A 27,123-nucleotide genomic window follows, 5' to 3' on the forward strand; every position below is an offset into this window, starting at 1 on the left:
AAAATATTAACACTTCTATCTAATTCTTCAGCTGCAACATACCACAACTCGCTTTGCCGTCAAAACCCCAACCTAGGGAGTGAGCAGCAAACCAGTCGCCACACCCAGCCCACCAAGAGTCCCGAGGAGCACCATGAGAACCAAGAGCTGAAGCCGAATTACAAGAATTCCATGAACTCTGTGAACTCTGACATTCCGCAGAACCCTTCGGGTAAATTAGATTGGGATTCATTCAAAAATACGTTGAACCTGAGGACCCACGAACACGAGCAGGAATAGACAGGACACTGAATATATCACAGAAGGTTTTAAATCAAATTTGGGAAAAAAAGAATGAAAGAAAAGCAAAAAAAAAAGAGCCAATCATTGTAGGCTGGCCTTCTTGTCCAGAGGCATCAATAGACAGAAATTGTTTTGTTTTTTTTTAAACTGAGTTGTGTGTCAATTACTCTCGCAAGAACAAAATAACGTTTTGTCCACAAACACTCCAGGACATAAACTGTAACACGAGTGACCATTTAGGTTTCATTTTCCACTAAGCGATTGTAGTCTTCACACTTCACAACTTTTTTGTCATTAATACACTTGCATATTCTTACTTTTTTACAACTTTGAATGGTGATCGATTGCCTTTTTTTCTTTACCCAAACATCTATCCACCAGGGGGCAGATTAGAGCCTATTCCTGTTTTTCCAAAGAATTTTTTCTTTTTAGCGTCCACTTTTGCTCACAGTAAGAACCGGAAAAGCTTACAGTATCATTCTAATTGAGATGAGGAGTATAACGCAGACAGTATTTTATGTCATACATGGATGACACAATTCTATAGAAAGACATGATTACAATAACCACCGTACAACACATGGCTAGAAGTCCCTGTTACTCAGTCATCATCAGAACAGGGCGTTCTGACTGTGATTGGAAGCTTTCAATTCCAGAAACACCAGAAACACCAGGTCATCTTCTTACATTTCCTAACAGTAAACAGGGATCCCACTCATTCCCATTCATCAATTCTCTCTTGAGCTCAGCTTAAATTTGCTCTTGAACTTGACTCTTTCAGAACTAGACTTTGAGTTAAACTCAGTTCCTATTCTCGACTCAGTTTTTACCCAGATCTGGAGTTCTTTCGATTTGTTGTTCCTTGAGAACTGACCTGAGTAATCTTGTCTGCAGCTCTTGATTTATCTTCCAAGATCAGGACCAAGAAAGTGGAGTACAGTAATTACATAATGACCTAAGTTTAAATGTAAAATCGTTGTTCTACACATGCAGACCTGGCATCTTTTGCCTCTGTGCATTCAGTCACAAGCTTTTACAGTTGCTGTAACTTCTAGCCTTTGAAAACATGGTGCTAAATGCGTTTCAGGGCAGGTATATCAGAGACCTTTATCACTGTGCTGATGCCGTTTTCTCTGTGTGGAGCAGTTCATAGTAAAACAAAATAATAATAAAGGTCTGTTCAGTGAAGCTCAGCAGCTTCGGTCACAGAACAGGGTTCGTCTGACCTGTACTTACTTTGAAATCTTAAGCGAAAGCTATGTGGTAGACAAATCTTTTCAAAACAACTTTGTATTTACTGTAATGAACTCTTCTGCAAGAGCTCTCATTTTAATCCTTCTCTGTTTATATCTGTGTTTTCTCACGGAAAACTCTCAAGAGGACTTTTATGAGCTTTTATGCTTGGTCACATGACTAAAAAAGGGTAAAATGTAGTACACTAGGTACCACTAGTGACTTTATACAGTATATACATAAACAGGAAGATTTTTATTTTCTCCATTTGACCAAAATGTTTATTTACTTTACTCCAGTGAAATGCTGAAATAACCATACTGCACCACTAGGTGGCGAGACTGCCTACATTTACAACATATCAAAATACAGAGAAAGAAGTGGCTTTAAAGATTCTCCCAATACTGGTATTTTTTTTCTTTGATGCAGTTTATAATTTCCTGGTAAAAATGCCTCCACTGTTGTTATGTTTTCAAGGACACAGTAATACTGGGCATGTGCAAATTTATATTTAGATTTTATATAAAAAGGTTTTTGCGTACCATGTTTTGTTTCTAATAACATTTTCATGTTAATCTATCCGCAGCGTTTTAGGTTTTTATGCAAACGGACAAGAAAACCCAAATCTAGTACATATAAAATGCTGAAAATTTATCTCTGCAGCACTAAAAGTGGTCAAAAACTCCACATAGGATCTTTAATTTTCCAAAACTACAGTCCAAATTCATCATTTGAATTAATTAGTTTAGAATTTCTTTCTCATGTAGACTATTCCAGATGTGTTATTAATGAAGTTTTATCCCTTTAAAATCTTATGACAGAGCAGTTTTAGTTTATTTGGTTGGAGCTGCTTTGGTTCGACTCCCTGTGTAGATTTTGTACAGATTTTAGCTGAGAAAAGTTCTTTTTTAAAAAAAGTGAATGCACACAGGAGGAAGGGCAAAGCATTATGAATGTTTGATGTGGTTATTAATCCTAAAATATATAATATAGATATTATGAAGCCATAAAAATTTAACCTATTGCAGACTTTAACTATGAACGGACTGTGACATTAAATAAAGATCATTATAATTGAAGTGATTTTTTCAAATATTGACCTTCTTTGCTGTTTACGGATTTCTGTCATGACGCTTCTGATTGATGATATTCAAACATACAATTGCCATGTAGGACTTTCTGTGGTCTGTGCTGTTTAAGCTTTTGTTTTCTATTATTTGATTCAAATTCAATCCAATAAACTCACCATAAAAATGTTTTATATTGCTTCTAGATTAGGCTGAATGTTCTCGTCCACATGCTTGTTGCTTTTTGCTACAGATCTGGAATCTGTCTTTTAACTTTAAATCTATGGGAATGTGAAAGAAAAGCATAGAAGCAGTGTCACCATGTTCTCTTTTAATATATATATTTTTCTACACTATGATGTTACTGCGTTTACTGTATCTGTGGCATAAAAAAAAGCCTTTTTTATGTAATCATCGTTCCATATATGGTAACTGTACAACTGTTCATTGTCAGCTGTGTGTGCAATAACAAGAGCTGTTCTACAACTTTTCCTGTGTATGTTTTGTATCACTTTATTAAAAAGGATTGGAATTTTTATCAATCAAAAAATCAAAATTTAATAAAAGAAAAATGAAAGTGCATGTTACAAATAACAACTTTTACATCTTATAATAATTCAAATTTTTTGAAGTGGTGAAGGTTCTGTGAAAAGGGTTTGAACAGTTAATATCTTTATTGTTGTACAGAGGTCCTTGACTGGCCTCAGTTTGGAAAAATAGAGTTTAAATCTTACTGGACTGATAAGCTAGTCTGAGGCTATGAGAGGCCCCTTAAAACAAAAAACATTACTCTACTTACACACACTATCAAACCCTCTTACATACACCATAAAATGCTTTCACATTCACTACCAAACCCTCTCATCCTAACTATGCTGAAGCTACCTGGCTGAAGTTAGTATCTGGCCTGAAGGAGGCCCACAATATACTGAAAGATGAAAATAATATGAGAAGGAATAAAACAGTTCTGGTTTGTAGTGTTGATCAGAATCAGTTTAATATTACTGTTGTCAATGAACAGGATTCACAGAGTAGGAATTTACTTCTGCATAAAGGTGCAAATAAAATATAAAAACATATGTAAACCGATACAATTAAATGATGAACAGGATTTCAAGCACAGTCATGGAGAGGATGGGATCAGGTTTGTGAACCTCAGGGTTTCATCTCAGCTTTTTTGCAGATGATGTGGTTCTGTTGGCGTCTCCGGGCCATGACCTTCAGCATGCACTGGGGCGGCTCGCAGCCGAGTGTGAAGCGGCTGTGACAAGAGTCAGCCCCTTTAAGTTCGACATCATGGTTCCCAACCAGGGAAAGGTTGAATGCTCCCTCCAGGTTGGGGATGAATCTCTGCCTCAAGTGCAAGAGTTCAAGTGTCTTGAAGTCAAAGGAGTCAGCTGAGGTGGTTTAGACATCTGGTTAGGATGCCACTGGAGGTTTTCTGGGCATGTCTTAGACCCAAAATTTGCTGGAGGGATTATATATCCTCTCTGGCCTGCGGACATTTTGGGTTCCCCCAGGAGGAGCAGGAGAGTGACACTGGGGAAAGGGATGTCTGGGTTTCCCTTTTCGACCCGACCACAGGTATGTGGTAGAAGATGGATGGATATTTATTATAACACAGAATGATAAACTATTTAAAGAATTTAGAACTACAGCCATACAAGTGCAGTGAAGGTGAATACATTTGGCCTGTAAGATGTGGTGTAGTAAAAGTATCTAGTTCGACCAAATGGATGATGTGGAAATTCAGTCTGTTTCTAGACCTGTGACAGACTGACAATCTGTCCAGAGTGTACCCCACCTTTCACCTGTTGAACGCAAAAGATAAACTCCAGTCCTGCCTTTGGCCCTAAACAGGACAAAGCAGGCACACAGGGTGAATAGATGAAAGCAAAAATAATCTACTAACAAGCATACGTCCTAAAAAACAAACAAAAAAAGACATTATTCATAATCATGGATGAACAATCTGGAGAAAATGGTGAAAACATGATTATTCAAACATTATGCGATGAACTTCAGTGAAGCAATATAAAAAAATGAAGAAGAAATAAAGGAAGAGGAGCTATGATGGGATGAGGTGTTACACCCATACATACTTTTGTGGCGTTATGATTTTTGACCTTAATTTAATCTGTCTTGTTTGAGAGGACATAAATAATCAGCAAGAAGATCTTATAGCATCTTGTTTTTACCCTGAAATGCTCAGTGCTGAAAGTGGGGTGACGGGAGTGTTTATTAATTTATGTTTTGTTCTGTTAAACGTGGAATGTTATCAGTAAATTAAATTAAACTTTTACACATTGGTGCAGATGAAATAATTGGTTTTAAAAATTGCGTGGCCGTATAATTGTTCCCCAAAGGTTGTGTAAGAAGAAAAATGGATGGTCCGGGGCAGCAGACACAACCTGACCATGACACCAAAGATTATATTAACACAAAACTATGTGCAGTAAATTTTGTTCTGCACATTGTAGACATTTAGTCTGGGATAAGTGTTCGTTCTGCATTACTGTTGGAGTAGATTCTCAGTCATCCACGACATGGCAAATAAAAAAAAAACATTTAAGAATTGATAAAGCTCCCCGGAGGGGAAGTGAAACTTGGATTCTTCATTATTGCATCAGTATTACATGTATATTACTTCATGCTGAACTTTGGCAAAAATACTTTTAAGAGAAAACATTCTCAAACATAAACACACTTTGATGCTTTTTGGAGATTCTGTAGAGTTTAACAGTCAGTCATGATTCCACGTGTCAGCTCTGTAACAGTCATATTTATGTCACATCACTCTTTTGTCAGTGATCAGAACTGCAAGGCAGCACCAACAGGGTGTCATTGGGGTGTGAATTAATCCAAGCCATGGACACTTTCTGCTGGTTTTAGCTCAGTGATACGACTACTACTAAATGTTCCACCTCATGTGGTCTTATTTATGCAGCAACAGCTGCAGCAAATCCTGCTGTGTCCAACAGTGGAGATTTTCTGTTTAAAAATCTGTTTATGAGACTAAAACTAGAAAAAAAAAAGATCAGTCAGCAGTAGTGACGGGCCAGTTGAACCGAAGCTTCAAATCCAGCTCCGAGCAGGAAGGCCAATTGTAAATGAAGCCCCGCTTCGAGGCTCGCTTCATCCTCCCTGAAATCACATGATCGATGATGAATGCAGCCTTGCTTTTGGTGCAGACCTGACTCTGGTTCACCTGGAGATCTGTGGCACACTGAATTTAATCCCAGACAGGCAGGAGAAAAAGACAGCTGAAACAAATCTCCGAACATATGATGTTTTTCCACCACTTTGTGAAGCTTTCTTATGAAAATTTGAAAAAAAAAAAAAATTTAAATGAAAAATTAAATAAATTAAATGAACTAGAGCTACACACAAAAGAAAAAAACAGCTGATGTCACTGGTAAGGTACAACAGAACATAAGTCAGTCAAACAGTTTCAGGTCTGAGTCTAAAATAACTTATATTTGTCTTAGGTTTTTATATTCTCCCAATATCTCAAATTTCATTGCAACAAGGCGGGAGAAATTATGTTCTTCTTCTTTCTTTTTCTTTCAGCTGTTCCCTTTATCAGGGGTCCCCACAGCAAGTCATACTCTTCCATCTAACTCTGTCTTCTGTGTCCTCTGTCCTCACTCCAACTCTCTCCATGTCCTCTCTATCTGCATCCATATATCTCCTCTTTGTCTTTTCCCTAACATCCTTCTACCAGTATACCCACTGTCCCTCCTCTGCACATGTCCAAACCATCTCAGTTTGGCTTCTCTAACTTTATCTCCCAGTCGTTCAATCTGTGCTGGACCTCTGATGACCTCATTCCTAATCCTGTCCATCCTTGTCCCTCCCCAAGGAGAACCTCAACATCTTCAGCTCTCCTGTTTTTTTGTCTCCAAACCAAACAACATGGCTTCTCCCACCACTGTCTTGTAAACCTTTCCTTTGACCTTTGCTGCCACCCTTTGGTCACAAATCACTCCATCCTGCCTGGATTTTCTTCTTCTTCACCTCTTCACCACACTCCTGGACAGTCGACCTTAAGTACCTGAAGTCCTGCACCTTTGTGACCTCTGACCTCCTTGTAGCCTCACTGTCCCTCCTGCCTCCTTCTCATTCACACACATGGAATCTGTCTTTCTACGGCTGACTTTCATCACTCGTCTTTCAAGTGCATCCCTCCACCTCTCCAGGTTCTCTTCCACCTGTTCCCTGTTCTCACCACAGATCATGATGTCATCTGTAAATATCATAGTTTATGGGGATCCCTGCCTGACCTTTTAGTCTGTCAGGAGAAATTTATCTTTGACATAATCCAGTTTGTGCAGAAACATTGTCAAGAACGTTATCCTGTTAATATAGATAAACTGAGCCCTGACAGTTATATTATTCTACCATGTCATATATAAACAAATAGCCTTGACGAAACCATTATGAGTCTATGGATCAACAACACGTCACCAAAATGCTGTCACACTGTTCCTAAAACAGACATTTACTTTGGCAGAAAGCTTTCCTTCAGCTACAGAATCAACTGAAAAAAGCACCATGAATGGCCCTGGTGTTTCGTGTAAAATGTACCCCACCCTTTGGAAACATGCCAAGCACATTACTGCATTACCCAAAAACTACACGTCTGCAAACAACCCTCTGAAAGTCAATTACAGCCCGGCTCCAGCCGATAGAAACATTGCTGACTTTTAGTTTCTTCTTCAACGGCTGTGTCATTTGCCCATAAATTATTGAATTATATATTGGTAATGGGCACACAAAGATGGAGTCATGGTTTATGGACTGCTCTAAAGTCTTCATGTCTTTGGGTCGCTTAGGGTTTCTTAAGCGGCTGTAGATATCAACGAGGTTTTTAGAGTAAAGTCAACATCAAAATAAAACAAAGCATATGAGTTTTATTTAAAACCTTTAATGGAATAGTTCACATTTTTGAAAATACAGATGTTTATTTATAAGCTAGAGGAGAAAATGTTCATACAATACATCTGAGAAGGGGAAGCGGGAGAAACTGAAGTTTTTTTATACACGAATAAACTGAAAAAAACAACAACATCCATTTCCTTTTATGTTCAAAGCTCACTTATTTACATATGTCATATTTTTTTTTGTTTAGTTCCTGCAAAAAATATGTCAGTTTTGGAAGCACCTATGGAAAGATTAAATTAAGAGTTGGACAGACCAGGGTGGCTCTTTCACATCTCCATTTTTTATTTTGACATCAAACTGCAAATTGTTAACAGCCAGATTGTAATACAGCACTGTAGCACAGCACTCTTCTGTTTTTCTTGATCTGTAAAGCCTTTTTTAATCTTCCACATTGTCCCTGAATGATCACTTCAGTATGCTATTTTCATAGGTTTGTCCAGTAATAAGTACAGCACGGTGATTTGTCAAAGATGAAGCCAAACAAAACTACACCAGGGCCCCAAGTGGATGACTTTAACCTAAGTTTGAGCCAGCTGGCACTATGGTGCTGTGATTTTAGACTCAATCAATGCACACCGGTGTCTCTGCGTTAACCTTATATGGAAACAAAAACTCTAGTGCCTCTATGCAGGGTTTATTGGTATTGTGAATGTATTGTATTTCTGTCTCATTCAGCAGGTTGGTGCAGGTTGGCTGTCAGCCCGCTCAAAGGCAGGTCGGCCTGTTCAGCTGAGTCTTGCAGAGCTTTTAAAAGCAAACAAACCTGTGCATCTGTGCATTAGTTTATAGTCAACATCTGTGCCCACTTATTAAGCCTTTTCTCCACTGAGATGCCAGGTACACACTGGACAGACGGACAGTTCAACCCAAGACCAGCACATGAACACGAAACAGAAAACTATGCACACTCACACTCATACCAAAAGGTTTAGAGTCTCCAATTAACCTGACATGCACAGAGTTTGTACACAGAAATGACCTGGAAAATGGTGTTCAAACCCAAGACCTACTAGCTGTGAGGTGACAATTGTGTGCTTTTAAGGGAGTAAGCTGCAGCTATTCTGTCTGCGTGGCTTTGATTTTATTGCCTGTTGAATAAAATGCAACAATTAAAAATCACAATATAGTTATGTTTTTAAAAATGAGCAACTTTTCAACTTTCTATTTTTAGGTAGCTTATGCAACATTTATCAAATAATACAACTATGAAAGAAACCAACTGGGTCGTTTTGGTTTGAGTAAACTTTCTATTTCAGGGTTTTTATTGATAAAAAAAAAAAGGGAAACAGGTAGAATTGTACCATTATCCCGGATTTCCTTTCCCACATTTTATAGGTCAGTATTTTATCAGTTTTTGTTTTAAATGAACAAAATTAAAATTACTGGGCCATTTTAGGTTTGTATTTTTAAATTTTCTTATTTATTCTTGATATATAACATTTATAATGCAATGTTAAATAATTGATGAAAGGACATTAATTTTAAGATACAGTATATTAATGTAACAATAGTCCTTTATATCATCATGTAAGCTAACATCCTCATGTTCAGGATTTGTGCTAGTTGTTTTGTTGCTGCTTGTCTACGCAAATTCTTTATGAATTCTAATGATTAATGTCTCCAACTTTTCCACATGGAAGTAATATATATGTCTTTAATAACCTTTCTGCTAAGTCTTGAGGGTCTTAACTGTAGAACTGAGCTTGTATAGAAGCAATAGCTTTTTTCTGTTTGCACATTATTCTTATTCATGCAAGACATTTTGTAACGCCACAATGAAAAAACTGCTGTTTTTGCCTCATCTGTTTTCCTCAAGGCTGCATTTTTGTTCATGTTCCATGCAAAATTCATATTTTCCCTTTGATTGTTGAGGTTTTCTTCATTGTTATAGTATGTTTTATGTAAATCGAGAACAGTTGGACAGTTTGACCAAAGAGACAAAAAAATAAAATAAACATTTCTACAATATATCAAAAAATATTATTTAACAGGAATACATTTCTGGATTATCACATTCTACTTACTTAGAAAACATAACTCTAACATTTTGGATGTTTTTATTTCTCACTCATTTTGTTGACGACACTTATGTTTGGTCCAAGACATTTGTACAAAAACACAAAATACTGGACGGAAGGATGAAGTACAAAGTACCGGTCATAGCACCTTGTTAAGAAGGGACAGCAAGGCACAGTTTAGTTGTGCTAGCTTGTCCAATCTGGCAAAAGATCACAGAGGTCGAGCTTTCTCTTTCGGTCTTGTTTGTAGCTTAGGTTCATGTTGGCATTCCAGGTCTAGACCAAAAACATGTTAAGTGCCCAAAGTTTTAGTCCAATCATGAGACAGTTTGCTATTCTCATTTTTTGACATGCTTCATTCATTCTTGAATAAAAGTATAGTTGTAGCTATGATATACCTGTATTCCATTCCTGACCCTACACAATAACCCACGTGTTCCTTTCAAAGGCATTGATTAAATAATATGAACTTTAAATATGTGTAAACTATCTTTTGTGAATTAGGTCCCAGACTGCAAAGCAACACCATGAATGTCTATCAATGTCTTAAGGTTTCCATGAAATAAAGCATCGCAGTGTGAATGTATATGTCCATACATTAAAGTCCCTTCTTGATGTAATTTTTATTCCTCGAGTGTGTTCTTTCGTGTGTATATTTGTGCATGCTTGTGTGCTGTATGTAAGGGTTTGGAGGCTAGCGTCCGTAGCTCAGTTGTGGCCCTTGAAGCAGTACACTCCATACAGCTTGTGCTTCTTGTCAGGGAAACCATAAAAGCTCACAGCAGCTCCTGCGAGACTGCAGCGTCGTCGGGGTTTAGAGATGGGACTACGAACGCTGCCGTCAGCCAGCCAGCCAACGTCACAGCGATCGTAGCCTAGCAGTTTCCAGGCAGCAAACATCTGTCCAACTTTGGCAATCTGAGCACCATCCCGCTGACAAGCACTGACAGCCTCATTGTAGGTCAACTTTGATGGGTGGATCAGGTAGTAGAACCGACCTGGAAAGTCAATACAGACAAGATGATAAGAACAAAAATATGAAACAGAACGTCCAATCACCCCTTTTAATATATATCAGGCAATTTTACAGGTATTGACTTAGAATTTGGCATGTTAGTAGCTGGGACTCATCCCTAACACATGCTCTAAGCACTAATTGATTGAGCGAGACCTCAATTCAAAACTTTGCCATTAACTGTTGGAGTCAATAATGTTTGTCTGAGGGCAATATGCATTCCTTCAATAACAATTCAATAGCTTAAAAACAAACAGATGATGTGTTTGATATGTAGAACTGAATGAGGGAGTAGTTACATTTTACAATGACTGCAAATACCTCTGCCAAAGGAGGTTTGTGATTGGAGTCTTTGGTACTCTTCCAAGAAGGAAGTCCAAAACTGTCAGAATTTTATAGTTGGACCGCATAAAAGAAGAACACTCAGGGTTTTTGAAAAAGCTCAGGATCACTTTTGTTAAGACAGCAAAAATATCCAGCCTATTGTAAATATTGTTTAAATCAATTTCAATATTAAACCAGTAAGCAACGAAAAATTGCCCTTGGATCTTTTTTGACATTGGCCCTTATCAGGACTGGATGGTATGCAAACTCAAGGTTTATAAAAACACACATTTTAATTCAAAGTGTAACTCATGAATGCAATGCCAACATTTACATACTTATCTTGCATTTTCTTACAGACTTTAGTGAAGAAGATACAATCCTTTCCATCCTCTATTTTACTGAACTATTGATTTTATATTATTAAGGTAAATGCACATATGAAACATATGAAGGTGAAATAGCATCCCTCACCTTCATATTGGGAGGTGAAACAAAACACATCATAATGATTCTTGTCCTTGTCTCTCAGGCCATAGCTACGAACGCCCGGCTTCGTGTTCTTGCCACCACAGGGCTCTCTGGGTTTTCTGATGGGATACTGCACTGAGCCGTCACTAAGCCAGCCGGCGTTGCACCAGTCCAGTCCTCCTTTCCATGCGTCGTACAGCTGGTCAAAGGATGCCACAATGGCATCCTGGTCTTGACACGCTCGCTCTGCATCATAAAAATTTAGGTTGTAGCGGCCCAAACGAGGGAAGTAGGGGAAGACAACACCTGCACGGAGAGGCCAAAAACAGGAAAATCAGAGATGTGTCAATGGAGTTACAGCTAGCCGACAAATTAGGATTCATCCAGTGAGGTTTTATTCACTTTTTTCTTGCTGAACCTGATGACCGGTATCATGTCTTGCAGAGTAAGCACAGCTGTTTCCCTGTCAGCCTGGTACCAGCGTTTTTGGCTTCAGGGACTAATAGGTGGTGTCTCTGACTATTCTCAAACGTAACAAAACAGCTCTGACACTAATGTACACTATGGTTACGGAACACACTTTGCTGTTGACATTCCCCCGAGCAGTCATTGCTGCTGGAGCTAAATTTAGACTGACTGCAGCTGGCTGCGGTACAATAACACCTTACTGACATTGCATACTTATTCCACAACCTCATTCGTTCCTATTTAAAAAAAAAACAAATATTATACCTTCAAGGTCAAGGGACACAACCACCGTTTCATCTTCCAGTCCATCAATGACTTCACATTTGTATTTCCCATAATCTTCTAATGTGATTTCTGTGATGACCAGAGAAGCGTCGATCAGAGAGGAGCTTTGTAGGTGGACACGACCGTGGAAACTCCCATAGCTCTTTTTGTGATAACCCATGGCAACAAACACATTCACCTAGAGCATGACAAATGGAAATAGACAGTAAGTTTTACAGTTTTACACAATGTTCAAACAATGAAAAAGTACAGGGCATTGTATACAGAATAAATCTAGTTGTAACTGAACCAGATAGCTCAACTGCTGAGGGCTGAAACTGACTGTATAAGTTTATTTAGCAGACAGAAAGCAAGTCAGTTCAGTTTGTTTTAACTTTCAGTACTTAAGTTCAAGTGTATATTTATCCTGTAATGTGTTCTATTTGTACACAGAAGTCTGACTTTCTCAGCTCCAACTTGGAAAAACCAACTAAAACGCACATCAAAGTCTGAATTCCAACTTGGAAAGTTGGATAATCCTGACTAATTCTCACTGCAAAATCTAAGAAGGCAGCTCTGTGTATGAAAAGTTGTTTCAACTGTAATTACTGTAAATCCGTCACCCACATAGTACTGTCCAACCACTTTTGGTGAACATGTTACAGTGTTTGAACACAATGCAGACTGTGTTTAAATTTCACCCTGGTATGAGTTAAGAGTTGTGTTTTTAGCTGATTAATAATACTATTATTTATATCTTATAAATAATGATGATCTGTAACTAGAGTCAGACTTTTTTCCTTTCATTTAAAGGATAAAATTACATTTGACTTTGAAATGAGTTGAGTGCTTTGCATCTTAAATTTCTTTATTCACATTGGTAGCTTTATTGTTCATAAATTTTGTTATTTAGTAGGTCTTTGTTTTTTCCATCACCTTACAGCTTTTCTCTGTGTTGGTACATAGTAAATGGCTCTTGATGACAGGCTTACAGCTCAACATAGGAGCAACGCTGAGACCTATTCACTAAAACATTATTTCTTTATCTAACTTCAGAGGTCAAATATTTTTTTATGTATACTAAATCACAAAAACATGCAGGGGTTAAATGTTAAAGTAAAATGCCACAATGAACGATAAAGCAGTTAACAGCTTTCAGTGATAAGATAAATGATGACCTCTTTAAGGTAGTCTGAGGTCAGTTTAGTCCATTTGATCCTCATCCTGGGATTGGGGGGCAGTGATTGGTCTCTGTGGATCTTGCATGGTAAAGTTGCATTTCCTCCTCGCCTTGACACCACCTTAGGTTGATCTGCCACCACTGAGAGTTTGGGACCATTTTCTGTAAAAAAAACCAGCAACATGCAGCAGTTACAACCAGTAAACTGGACCGGGAACTCTAAGGTCTCAAATGTTAGTTACCATTATTGGTTGCACTTTAGTCTTGTGAGTTGCGAGAGTGACATTTCACAATAGTTGCAACCTATTGCAGTAGCACTGGTCACAATATTTATTAGGGCTCCAGACCACAATCATTTGTCCTCAGTTTGAAACAATTCCCAGAGTAAATTTCACAACTAAGTGCAACAGTGCAGGCTGCAAATATAGCCTGACTTTTGTTTTTCTTTGCTGTCGTCATATTAATAAACCCCCGGACTCAGTGTGCATGTGTGTGTGCATGTGTTACATGACTAAAATACAATGAACGGTTACTGTGACTTTATCAACAACAGCAACAATTCACACAGGAAATCATTGCTTCAGCTCTGCTCTTGTCTCAGTACTCTCTGAACAAGTGATATGTCTATGTTAGGTTTTTCCCATGACCTTGACACCGTCATAGTCCCAATCGTGACAAGGTTGCTTTGAATTCTCAGTAACCAAGACACACTGGTGTGCACAGGCACCACACCATAGATATGTTGCCACCACATTCTCTCATGCTCCACCTAAGACCTCATCAATGATAAACCATCACAACCTTTTATGGAAGTTTTGTGCGTGGTCAAAAACTTTCCATTACCTATCATGTGCTATGTGGGAAGCCTGCAGTGTTCTTAATATGCACCTGAGGACTTTGCTAAGATCTTGCAAAGACCTTCCACATTCTGACTGATGTTATACATCATAACTGAGACCGTCTTTGAGTGTGAAAGGGGTCTAAGCAGCCTGTTTGGGTGAGCAAATTTTTCAAAGGAAACAAGCTTAAAGACCCTTTTATAATGCAACAGAGAGCCAAGTTTCTGATGAACAAAAGCTGCAGAATCAACAGGGGATTTATATTTTTCAGGAAAGATTTACTCCTTCAGAGTTTTAGTCATAGAATTATTGCAAATCTGTTGCAAACCTCTCAAAAATAGCATCCATATGCAACTCAGTGGAAGAGAAACAAAGGTCAACCAATATTTTACCCCAACATGGAACTAACGTAATAATGTTAATGTTTTACCAGCATTACTGATAAATACTTTGGTAATGAAAAGACAGTTTAGCAAACAGAAATGCCACATTACTGTTTAACTTTGATCTAAGTTTATATATATATATATATATATATATATATATATATATATATATATATATATATATATATATATATCTGTTGTGTGTAGCATTGTAGAACTGAGCTTGTTTGACCTCTTTAAGCCAATGAAAGAAACTGAAAATCAGCACCAGGCAATATTAGCTTTAATTACACAAGCAACATAATGTGGGCCTCTTTTTATACCCACTGATCACACTGCATCATATGTAAGTCAGGAGTGATTGTCACATATTAACCACTTACAACACAAGTGCAGCCTTTACTCCTGGCACAGACTTGTTAATTGCAAGTCACACACTCCACACGCACTGATCACATGTGTCACACAAACATTTTCCACAGGCTAACAGTGCAATTTTTCCCACACCTTAACCAAGTCAGACATGCAACCTATTTTTGACAAGTACATTGTCCATCCTACTTCTTAAACTTTTTGTCAGTGACCATCAGGACCCTGTGGCCCGACTGCGAGCTATCAATCCCTGTGACACGTATTTTTCTTATAGTGATATTCAAAATATTGGAGTATTAGTATTTTCCCCTCAGGATCAATATCAAGCTATAAAATTTAAGATTGTGGCTACCTCAGTTGTACGCTACAGGAAATTGTAGCTTTCTGAAATCCTGTTTTTGCGTTTCCCCTTTAAAATTGTGTCCTTTTGAAACCCCTCAAAGAGTGCTACTTAATTTATTCACACCACCCTGATGAAAAACTCTGGATGACATTGACACTGAAAAGCAAAGCGATTACGATTCATAGATGTCTGTTGATGCTTTTTTCAATTCTGTTTTGGTTGTTTTGGTCTATCTTTACCTTCTATCACTGCATTCACAGCAGCTTCTCCCTCAAACAGTGTGACCCACAGAGCGTTTCACTCAGGCTGCTGTTTAAGCATGTGTGTGAGAAATAAGCAAAGCAGCTAATGACACATTGATCCTATGTTCTGTGCTGAAGAGCTGTTAAAGGGAGAACGTGTGTTTCTTTTAAACTGCTTCTTCATCAAATCACTGCCGCTGACAGCCTATGCCATCCCTGATAGTTCAGTTGGACACACTTCACCCATTTGGTCCCAATTAACTGTTTTTCTCGCTTTCACAATCCCTGAAAAACTGGAATACACTCAGTCATTTAGTGAACTGATAGTCATGTGGTATTAGGTAGAATTTTAAAAAATGACATTCATTGAATTGCTCAGTATTTAGGTCATTTTGTGTCAGCTTAATAATACTTAATAATTGGTGTTTCTGTCAAATATAATAATTTACGACAAATATTTTCTAATCCGATAAACATTAAAATGGTAGTTTGTTTAAGTTTTTTTTTTATTTGTTCCTTAGACATCCATAATATTTATGTAAACCTGATATTACATTTATATAAGTATTTGGATCTTTGGCAGCAACTTGAAATTTAGCTCACATGTCTCCTGTTTCTCTTGATCACAGCTAAGATGTTTTTACACATTGACTGGAGTCTTCTTGGTAAATTGAATTGATTGGACAGGAAAGGCACAAACATCTTTGTAGAAGGCCTCCTAGCTGATAGTGCATATCAGAGCAAAAGCCAAGCCATGAGGTCATTGGAACTGCCTGCAGAGCTCAGAGACAGTATTCTTGCAAGGCGCAGCTCTGGTGAAGACTAAAACACATTCTGGTGCACTGAAGAATCCCAAGTGGCCCCAATAATTACTAAATGCAAGAAGTTTGGGACAACCAGGACTTCCAAGAGCTGGTCACTGAGCCACACTGAGCAATCAAAGGAAAAGGGCCTCAGTGAAAGAGGAACACTGAGCATCAGAGATCCTGTGTGAAGGTGGGACTTAGTTTTAAAAGAACAACCATAAATGCAGGCTTCCATCAATCTGGGCTTTATGGCAGGAGGAACCTAGGCACTTCTTATCACCTGCCCAGTAACATCCCAGCAGTGAAGCATGGTGATGGCAGCATCATGCTGTGTGAAGAGTGTTACGGCTGCAGGGACTGGAAAACTGACCAGGGTTTAGGGAAAGCTGATTAAACCAAAGAACAAAAATATCCTCATTGATAACCTGTTTCACAGTGCTCAAGACCCCAGACTGAGTTAATCATTCATCTTCCAACACAACAATGACCCAAAACACACAGTGAAGAGCACACAGGAGTCCCTTAGGGACAACTCTGTGAATGTCATGAAGTGGCCCAACCAGAGCCCTGACTTAAACCCTCTTGAACATCTCTGGAGAGTTTTGAAAATGGCTCCACCAACAGCCCCCATCCAAACAGACTAAGTTTGAGAGAATTTGCAAACAAGAAATTACACAAAGCTTGTTGCATCAAAACCAAAAACACTCGGGGCTGTAAGTTCTGCCAAAAGTATTTCAACTACATACTAAGTAAAGAGTCTGAATACTTACAGAAATATGATAATTTGGCTATATAATATTAATAAAATTAAAAGGATTTTATAAAATGGTGTTTTCACTTTGTTAATATGGGCTACTAAGTGCAAATTCTTGAAATAAATGAATTTAAATGATTGGAGCATCGGGCTGCAACCTAAAATTGCAATAAATAAAAGGGGTTTGGTTACTTTCTGAACTCACTGAATGTCTTAAAATGAAAACAATGGCTACAAGAAAAGAAGTGACAACACAAGTAATGTACATGATAACATGTTTTACCTGTCATTGCAGAACTCTTTTCCCACAGGGCTTGAAATGTTGATATTTACAAACTTATCTGTAAGTACAAAATCTCCAAAAAGATAACTCTATCTTACTGAGTCTGCAATCCCACATTTAGAAGTGTTATCTCTTAGCCACATCGGCATAAATTAAGGAGATAAATAGAGCTGCAGAGTGAGTGTCATGAACGAAACACAGTGAAGGATGATGCGATTCTCTGAAATGCTTTTCTTTTAAAGTTTTCACTGATCCAAAGAAACACAAAGGCACAAACTTACCTAAGACATAGATGGTTCTCGAGTGCTCCAGGTTGGGGTACAGAATGTCTAAGTTGGCTTGTGCAGCACTCAGGGAGACCAGAGCACAGATAATCACAGGAATCATCTTCACTCAAGACACTGGGGGGTCTGATCACTGCAGGAACACACAGATACATTATATATTAATGTTATTGTATCGACAATATGAGGATGCTCAGGAAAGTTTTCCTCTAGTTACATCACATAGGTGCAAGATAAAACAAAACAAAACAAAAAAAAGCTCATATACTAGCGTGGTCTGCATGCAGCTCTGTGATAGCGTGTTTCCATCTGCAGTGCTGGCTCTCCCCCCGTGAGCTCTGTAACCACTAACAGGAGTACAGGACACCCTGTCTGCACATGTAAAGGCAAAAAAAAAAACACAAAGTAAAAGTCTCAGAACGTCTCTGCGAATCATCCTCAATGTGCAAACTGGACACCACACAAAAAGCCTCAGCCTACAGAGTGCTACTACATGAGCACAACACACAAGCTGGAAAAAAAAAACAACAAAAAAACAAAAACAGTGTACATACTGTGCAGGAGAAATCCTTCCATCCAGCAGTAAAAGAAGCAGCACCAGCAGTCCACAACTTCAGAGACAGACTGCCACAGTGCAGCATCAACCCCTTACAGCTGGCTTCTCTCAGTCTCACACTCACACATGATTGTACCTCTGTCTTTGAAAGTATTGTCTTAAAGATAATCAAGAGTCCATATCCTCACTACAATCTGAGCCTGATTTTAATCTGAACAAAAAAATAGCAACAAAAATGAATGCTTCAGCAGATCTTTGAACGTTTACTTCTAAGTGAAGCAAGGACAAAAGGTAATACTTGCTTTTAAAGAAAGTCCCAATGCTCTAAAATCAATTCTCTAAAAGAACACGCACACACCAGTTTTCTTAAATGATAAACTGTCCTACATACCTGACTCATTACGACTTCATTTTGGTCAGAGTTAAAGCTATGGGTTCTAAGTTAGTCTGATATTGGAGAAGTACCCTCTGAGTACACAAGCACAAACACCAAACACACCATCCTATACACATCCTACAGCCCTAAATGTAGGAATTTGATATTTTACTTTCATTTTAGGTATTTTTATGCTTTTTTAAATAGTTTTAAAAGTATGTGTGAGCAGTCCCTAAAGAAAAAAGGTATGCCAATTGTCAATCTATCCATTTTCTTGATTTGCTTTTCTGTTTAAAGTGACAGGGAGCTGGTGCTTATAAATTGCTGTCATTGGGCGAGAGGCGGGATACAGCCTGGACAAGTTGCCGGTCCATCACAGGGCACATAGAGACAAACTAGACACACAACCATTTACTACATTCACACCCAGTGACAATTTAGGATTGCCAATTAACCCAACATGCATGTTTTTGGTCTGTGTGAGGAAACCCTGAGAAAACCCACGCATACACAGGTAGAACATGCAAACTCCATGCAGAAAGGTCCCAGCCGAGTTTTGAACCTGCAACCTTCATGCTGTGAGGTGACGGCAAAGACCACTGTTCAGCCTTGCCTACAAACTGCACAAAATTTGTTTTAAATGGGTCTGTAAGGGACAAAACACACATAAGACTGCCGAGGCTGGCCTCCAAGAAAAAAAAAAATGCTTATAATAAACCTTTCAGGTAAAGTTTCTTGCACACCAAGTTCAACAGTGTCATATAACATCAATCATATTTGCAAGTTTAAATTTTTTTATTGCACCAGTCAAATGCGCTAATTGGTGGTGTTTCCGTTTTGAATGTGGGTTCTAGTGTTGTTAGCAAATTGGACTGCCGACATAAAACACACCTAAAATCAACGCATATTAACAATGATCAGGATAACAATGAAATGAAATAACAATTAGAGTAACAGTGCATTGAAATAATGATACTTAAGGTAACAATACATTAGGAAAATAAAAATCAGGATAACAGTGTGTCAGGATAATAACAAATGACACAAATCAACTATCTGCATTTTTTTGAAAGGGGCACAAAATCATCTCATCTGTCTTTTAGCTTAATTTTGCCTCTCATAGGAAATATTTGAAGTGGGCTGATTACTCAAAATGATCCGTCTAGTGTGTTTTTTCTTCCTTTTTTTTTTTTTTGCATAGCAAAAAAAGATGAAATGTTGCAATCTGATCTCATAAAAAATGTGCAATAGTTATTTTAGTCCACAGTACAAAACAACACAGTTTCTCAGAAAAGGGTCAAAGGTTGTTCAGAACTATTTTTTTCTTGATGATTTACCTTTTGTCATACATGCTTCATCTTGATAAATGATGATATAAGGTTTAACATGTTGATACAGACACTGACGCTCCTCCATGTGATGATTCCTAAAGTCAACTGTCTTGGGTAAAAATGCCCAAAGAAAAGGTCAGAGGGGATGACATGAAATGAATGGATCCATGGGTCTATGACAGTTTATGGATAAGCTCATAGAATTTGTTAAGAATGGTTGAATCCCTTGAATTTGAACGACTTAACTTCATTTTAGTAATGGGAGTCTTTCACTTCTGTAAACTGTTTGACTGTCCTTTCCAACTAGAACTTGTGTTAAAGTGTACTTGTGAGTAGTTATTCAGATTGATTCCTTGTTCTCGCCCCTTTCCTTATCTTCATTCATTTCATCAAAAACTGCTGATGCACTGGACCCCTTTGCCAGGTGGACGTCCTGCAGTCAGCAGAATAACTGCAGCATACACACACACCACTTATGACCCCTCCCTGCCTGAGAAAAAGTCATTATGAGGACAGGACAAATGCGTGTGGGTAAAGATGCTATATGTCCTTTTTACTAAGGGTAAAATCTTTAAGTCACATTGTTCGCTGGTAAACACAAGGAGAGCAACTGATGTGTTAAATGAAAATAAGGAAAGTGGGAGATAGGGGCAAATGAAGACAGTGAGATACAGCAAGAAAAGAGCTAAAGCAGGGAGGGAGGTGGAGCAGGCAGAGAGGACTGCAGCAGCAAAAATGATGCAGAGGAATGAAGTTTCAAGCTCCACTGGCAGGTGTTAACAGCGCTGAACACCAATGATTTCCAATTTTGTAATTCAGACAGGAACAAGTTTACTGATGATCTTCAGTGGCTCATTACTGACTTACTGACTTAAAAGAAGTTAGAAATACTGCTCCTTAAATACAGTGTTCCTTACATACACTCATGGACAAAAAAAAGAGTTAAGTTTCCAGTAGGAATGATATGATTTCAACAAAATTTGGGAAACATTCAGACTCATGATTGGTATGCAAATGATTCAGTTTGCAAGAAGCTGGACCACTTAAAATGAGCACCAAATGGTAAAAGTGGTGGCAATAAGTGGAGTGATAGTGTTATCAGGTAGTGTGTGAAGGTCACCAGACACAGAGGATGCCCTGTAGATCTATTAGGCAGCATTAGCAGCAATTGATGGAGTTTGACAGGGTCGTATCGGGGGTTTGCACGAGGCATACGATTGCCTGGCTTGTGTGGCATACTGATGTCACAGTTGCACCATGGTGCAAATTAATGGGTACCCAAGGTCACCAACACATGCTGTCAAAATACTAGTCATCCAAGACATAATACATCAAGGGACCATTGTTGTACTGTGCACCAAGAATTACAGAACCCAATTACATTTGTGCCTGCCATCAGGACACAGGCACTGGACCTTTTACAACACCCAATGTCATCCTGCACTATGTCTTGACAACTGGAATCAGATAGACTACAAGTTCACCATCCTATGTTGTAACCTTTGTTGCCATTATTCCCAGAACAGAGGTGGATGATGAGTACCATTTTATAATGTTAAGCAATATGTCAGAGTTTAGTGTTACATGAATAATTATCATTTGTGTGTATGGCTGAACTGAGAGGAAAGGACCAATCCTTCTAATAAGAGACACACTGGCATTACTCCTGCTATCATGGTGTGGGGAGCCATAGGGTATGACTTCAGGCTACCTTTTGGTAGGGATTCGAGGGATGATAGCACAGTGATATGTCACTGTGCAGACATGTGTCTGCATGTCTAACTCCTCCTGAGGCAGCATCCTGGTACTATCACTGAACAACACAACACCCTTCTGCACTTGGCAACTGTGACTACAAACTGTCTGTGTCACATTGAGGTCCTCTCGTGGCTAGCCAGGCTGTGGAATCAGCTCAGACGTCAACTTCAACCCAACGCCAGTCTGCCAGTGCTTGAGGTTCACTTACAACAGCTGTGAGCCAGCTTCCCACAGGAAAGGATACCACAGCTGTTTGACGCCATTCACCACTGAACTGCTGCACGTATCCATGCCTGAGTGGGAGCCACATTCTACAGACATGGGACCAGTAGTTTGCCCCTACTGTCAACTCTATTATGCATCTGATCTGATGTTGTAATAACTGTAATGTAGTAACATGACCTTTCAACATGTACAGTAGCATTTCATTTCCACCCCTCCATGTGGGTACTTATTATTATTATATTTCTCATCACTGAGTGGATGTACCTTTGATTAAATTTTACACAAATTTCTGTGATTGTTTTATTTATTATTAGTAAAAATAACTTTATTTCCCCAATAGTTTCTCCTACGACTAAGCAGTCAGTGTTAAGGCCAGTTTATATTCAGGCTACAGTTAGTAGGCACATCTTCTATGCTTCTATGATACATCTGTAATTTAGGTTATATAACAATCTTCAGCTATTGCCTAACAAAACATCATTCAATTATGTTTAGTATTACAATCAATGCAACCATTTCGGATTTAAAATACATTTAGCTGCAGCATTTCATTTTTGAGCACTCACTCCGTTTTCTGTTTTTATTTTTGCTTTCAGTTGCTTGACATTTCACACAGTTTGTCTGGCTAACTATTACAACTGTCTGTTCTTTACCCTTTTATCTAATTGTTACACCAAACAGCTTCTGTTGCTGTTCGTCACACTTGGGCAGTTCATAGGTTTTGCTGTTGGTCCTTTACCAAGGAAAGCAAAACAAAGATATTGTGGCGTGGGAGCTTGCTGGGTTTTTATAACTTCAGAACAGTAATCTTAAGTGATTCTGGTGGCACTCTTGTTTACACATGATGTAATGTTTTCAGAGATTACAAAATGTGTCAGCAGATGATACTAGCTAATGAAATACTGGCTGATAACTAGTATTGAACAGTTAAGATGGAAGGCTCTGTTTAAATGTGTAAATTTAGCTTTTGACATCATTGGCTGCATTCCTTTACTTCCATCTGTGTGGAGGGTACACAAGGCCAGGTGTGTCTGTGGGTTCGTCATCTATTTTTCCTCAAACAGTATAATGATGGTCCTGGGACGAGGATGTTTGTCAGATGTGACAAATGCTTTGTGTCCGCAGTACTGTGAGGCATTCCAAAAAAAAAAAAAAAAAGAATTCAGGATGAAAGATTTTCTTTTTTCTTTTTTTGCAATCGAAACTGAAGTGATCTATTGTTCCAGAGATAGCTCTGGGACCCCTCCCAGTCCCAATTGTAAAGTCTGTAAAACCCTCCATATGTGTGACTGAATCTGTAAACAGGCCAGCATAAACAAAAGGCACTCTCAAGCATGTGAAAAGATTTAAAGTACTTTAGAAAGGACAGATACATGTATCTGCAGCTGCAGTGTGTGCTTTTAGAATAGCATACACTGAATGCAATAACTTGATTCTGTTGACGTGTTCTGTGGATTCACTGATTTATTTCTGATTTTCTTTTTGCAAGCATTAACAGCATCACTTGAGCGGTCACCCAGTCCTACTGAGGTTTATTTCTATCAATAAAAAAGGATTAATTGTATAAAGGATTATACTTAGAGTAGCTTCAAAGCTTTAATTGTCTCTTACAGGGGGAATGTGTTTTTACAGTGGTAGTAAAGCACAACTAACACAATAATAAAAAAACACACAATGAGCAACAAAGCATACAGTACAGTCAAAGAGATAAAGTCCACTTAGTTAATGCACCTGAGTTAAAACAGCAAGAAGTTAAAAAAATAAAAGCACAAATTAAAATTTATGCACATTGACTGCCCTCATTTTACATGGAATGAAGGAGCACAATATCTTTGAGTTCTGGCTCTAGGGAGCACATATCACTGTCCTGAAGGAAGAAGATTAAATATCTTAAACAAAGGGTGATCAGGGTTGGACAGGACCGACTGAGCTTTCAGCAAAAACTTACCCGTCAAAGGTTTGTGCAAGAAAAATACCTGTTGTAAGCCAATTATTTTACCAAATACATAAACTTCTAAGTATATCACAGACTCCAAGTGTTAGACTAAATTATGACAAATTATTACAGATTTTTTTCCTTAACTAAGAATCTTGAGCAGGATCTCTTTTAGCTGAGTAAAGCTGTTAAGACTTTAACGGCATTGCAATTTTGTATCACTTTGTTTTTGTCACTTCCAGGCTTGAACGTTATTTCTCTGACTCAATTGTGGGGGACCAATTGTTGGGGACTTTATGTCAAAGGACCCCCCCCCCTTTTATTATACTATTCTATTCTCCTTCCTATGAATATTTTGTTTTGTTTAGTTACTAAAAACACTGTTTCATTGTCGATGGTTAGCTGAATATTGATGATAACGGTTCTAGCTGAGAGAGAGGCGAGGTTTGAAAAAGATTAGTTTTCAACAGGCGCTTGGGGCAGCCTCGGGTCCTAAGTTTCAGTTAGTGACTTAGAAGACGTAGAAGAAGACAACTCAGATATATGTGTAACGCACGTCGAACTGACACATGTGTTTGTATGTTCAGAAGAAAAGAAGAAAGTAAAGAAAATTTACAACCACCGCATGTCTCGACATCAATTTTGTTCGAGTGTGCAACAAAATATTGGAGGTTCCACCGAGATTTATTAACGCTTCGTCGCGGGACTTTCTTGAGTGATGCTAACCGGAGCAAGCTACGGCGCGACCGACATGGAGGAGTTAGCAGAGACTGTCTCTCAACGGCTATGGTTCTTGCAGTTGGATCAGCTCAAAGAGGTGTGTGCAGAAGCTAAAATCCAAAGCGGACATTCTGTAACGAGACGAGCGTTAATACGATTAATAACAGAGTCCGTTGATGCTATCATTAACAATGAAGAGGAGGAGGCGGTGAGGTGCTACCTTAAGAGAATGTTAAAATTAATTGAACAGATATCACAACATTCTGAAGTTACTACTGAGGAGGAGGCAACGTGTAACACGTCGCAAAGCATCCAGGCTGTAACTGAACAAATGGACTTAGCAGAGAAATGCTCACAACTCCACCTTAACAACGAAGAGTTGCAAGAGGAAGTACGGAGGCTAAATGAACGTATAAATGGTAGGCCTCAGAGAACAGTGACTGACAATGTGATGCCTACTACAGCAAATAGGCTTCCAGAAGTGACTATACGGAGAGAATTTAAAATATGTGGTCAGATCAGGGAAAAGGGTCAGAAAGACAGGCTCTCATACACAAACTTGATGCATCAGATTGAGAGAGGCCTGAGTAAAGGACACAGTGAGGCTGAAGTGATAGAAGCTGTAATAAAATCAATCAGCCCTGGTTTAAGCATTCGTGACATGCTTGAAATTAAACGTGATCTGACCCTGCCCCAGCTGAAAGCAATTTTAAAGGGACACTTTAAAGAGGATAGTTCCATTGATATCTACCAAAGACTGATAAATATCACACAGGACAGTCGTGAATCCCCCCAGAATTTCCTCTTCAGGGCAATTGAACTGAAAGAGAGGCTGCTGCTTTCATCAAGAGAAGTAGATGCAGATGAGCAGTACAGCGCTGACTTCGTTCAGAGGAAATTCCTGAGGTCAATCAGTACTGGACTGTTGAGTGACAACATAAAGTTTCAGCTGAAGCCTTACCTTGATGACCAAGCTGTGACAGATGAGACTCTTATTGAAAAAATGAATGAGGCTGCAAGTGTGGATTCAGAACGACAGTCCAAACAGAGGAAAAGCTACAACGCCAAAATTCCAAAAATTAATGAGCTACAAACAGAAATGCAGATCAGGCAGCAAAACCAGGCTGTACCCAATGCCAGCTTGGCAATCCAAGAACAGTCAGCTGAAGTGGTGAAGCAAAAGTATCGCAAAAACTCTGCACCCATCAGTTCAAGAGAGTCAGAGCTGGGTGAAACAGTAAGACTGCTCAGAGAAGAGATCGCTGAAATGAAGAAAAGCATGACCAGCTCTCAGTCTACTCACCAAGCAAGAAGGAATGTTAAAAGGGGATGCAAAGGATGCGAAGAGCACAACATAAGCGACCAATGTGAACATTGTTTTAAGTGTGGACAATTGGGACACTTCTCTAGGGGCTGCAGAGGACCAAAAAGGTTGACTGTGAAACCTGATGGCATGAATGTGAACATGCAAACCCCTATACACTCACAACAACGCAGTGTACTCCAAGGAGAAGCTGAGGAAAAGGTGTATGAACGGCTCTGTGAACGGATTAGACACCTGGAGGCGCAAGTGGAAATGGATGAGAAAGCAAAGAAAGTCGTCGGTTCAACTTATGCCAGTCACCTGTCCATACGTCATCACACCAAGCTGAGGGCCCTAATAGGAAACAAGTGTATGGTGGACTGTTTCTTTGAAGATGTGCCAACCAAGGCGTTGTGGGACACCGGCTCACAGGTCACCATCATAAATGAAAGCCTGAGGAGATCCCAGCTTCCCCACATCAAGTTACGCAGCACAGGTGAGCTCCTAGAGGAGGGAGAGACTTTGGTTGGGAAAGCAGCAAACCAGACTCCCATTCCCTTTTCAGGTTGGGTTGAAGTAAAATTCAAACTAGGATCAAAGGGAGGTCTGAATCCAGAACTGCTTGTGCCAGTGCTTGTCTCTAATGAGCCTGGAGTGGCTGAGCCACCAATAATTGGATACAATGTTATTGAACATTTAGTAAAGAATGGAATGGAGCACCACCCTGGTGTCACATCCATAGCAGTAAAAGAGGCTTTCTCATTTGACTGCAAAAGGGCAGATGTGTTAATTCACCTAGTAAAAACAGCTCACCAAAATAATGAGGAAGCCATGGTAAAAGTAGGACATGTAAAAACAGTGATTCCTGCAGGTCAGACCAAAGAGGTGAAGTGTAGTGTGAGGATTGGTCCTCTCTCAAAAAGACAGGAAGTGCTGTTTGAGCCTGAATTGGTCCCAAAATGGCCTGAGGGTTTGAACATCTTAAAAACAGTGGTCTGCCTGAAAACGGGAAACCGGTCAGTAGTGTCAATCCCAGTCACGAACGACAGCCATTCAGACATTACGCTGATACCCCGCACTGTACTGGGATACCTACAGCAGATTAAAGCAGTGTATCCAGTAGAAGCTAGACCTGTCAGTGCAAGTGAAAAGAAAACAAAGGTAACTTCACCTGCTAGCGACTGCAACCGTCCAGCTTCTGACGAACTAAATAGAGAACACAGAGAGTCTGAGGCATCCAAACATGATCTATGGGACCCCCCAGTGCCCATTGACCACCTGACTCCTGAGCAGCAAGAAGATGTGAGGAGGATGCTTCATGAGGAGTGTAATGCTTTTTCTAG

At 39.0% G+C, this 27,123-nt stretch overlaps 2 protein-coding genes across 2 annotated transcripts in view; one reads left to right on the forward strand and one right to left on the reverse strand.

Annotated features, from left to right (window-relative positions):
* vcanb (versican b) overlaps positions 1 to 3,071 on the forward strand; it is a 36,346-nt gene extending 33,275 nt beyond the window's left edge. The window contains exon 16 of the mRNA XM_017407791.3: positions 32 to 3,071. Within this exon, the coding sequence (XP_017263280.1) occupies positions 32 to 279 (248 nt within the window). The 3' untranslated portion in view covers positions 280 to 3,071. The remainder of the gene's footprint in view (positions 1 to 31) is intronic.
* A 4,418-nt stretch (positions 3,072 to 7,489) lies between these two features.
* The window catches only part of hapln1b (hyaluronan and proteoglycan link protein 1b), a 41,447-nt gene continuing 21,813 nt past the window's right edge, over positions 7,490 to 27,123 (reverse strand). The window contains exons 2-6 of the mRNA XM_017407916.3: positions 17,573 to 17,708; positions 13,265 to 13,428; positions 12,087 to 12,285; positions 11,358 to 11,660; positions 7,490 to 10,542 (exon numbers count right to left, since the gene is read on the reverse strand). Of these exons, the coding sequence (XP_017263405.1) occupies positions 10,253 to 10,542; positions 11,358 to 11,660; positions 12,087 to 12,285; positions 13,265 to 13,428; positions 17,573 to 17,678 (1,062 nt within the window). The 5' untranslated portion in view covers positions 17,679 to 17,708 and the 3' untranslated portion in view covers positions 7,490 to 10,252. The remainder of the gene's footprint in view (positions 10,543 to 11,357; positions 11,661 to 12,086; positions 12,286 to 13,264; positions 13,429 to 17,572; positions 17,709 to 27,123) is intronic.

Source organism: Kryptolebias marmoratus, linkage group LG14, assembly GCF_001649575.2.
Source record: "Kryptolebias marmoratus isolate JLee-2015 linkage group LG14, ASM164957v2, whole genome shotgun sequence".
NCBI classification, from domain to species: domain Eukaryota; kingdom Metazoa; phylum Chordata; class Actinopteri; order Cyprinodontiformes; family Rivulidae; genus Kryptolebias; species Kryptolebias marmoratus.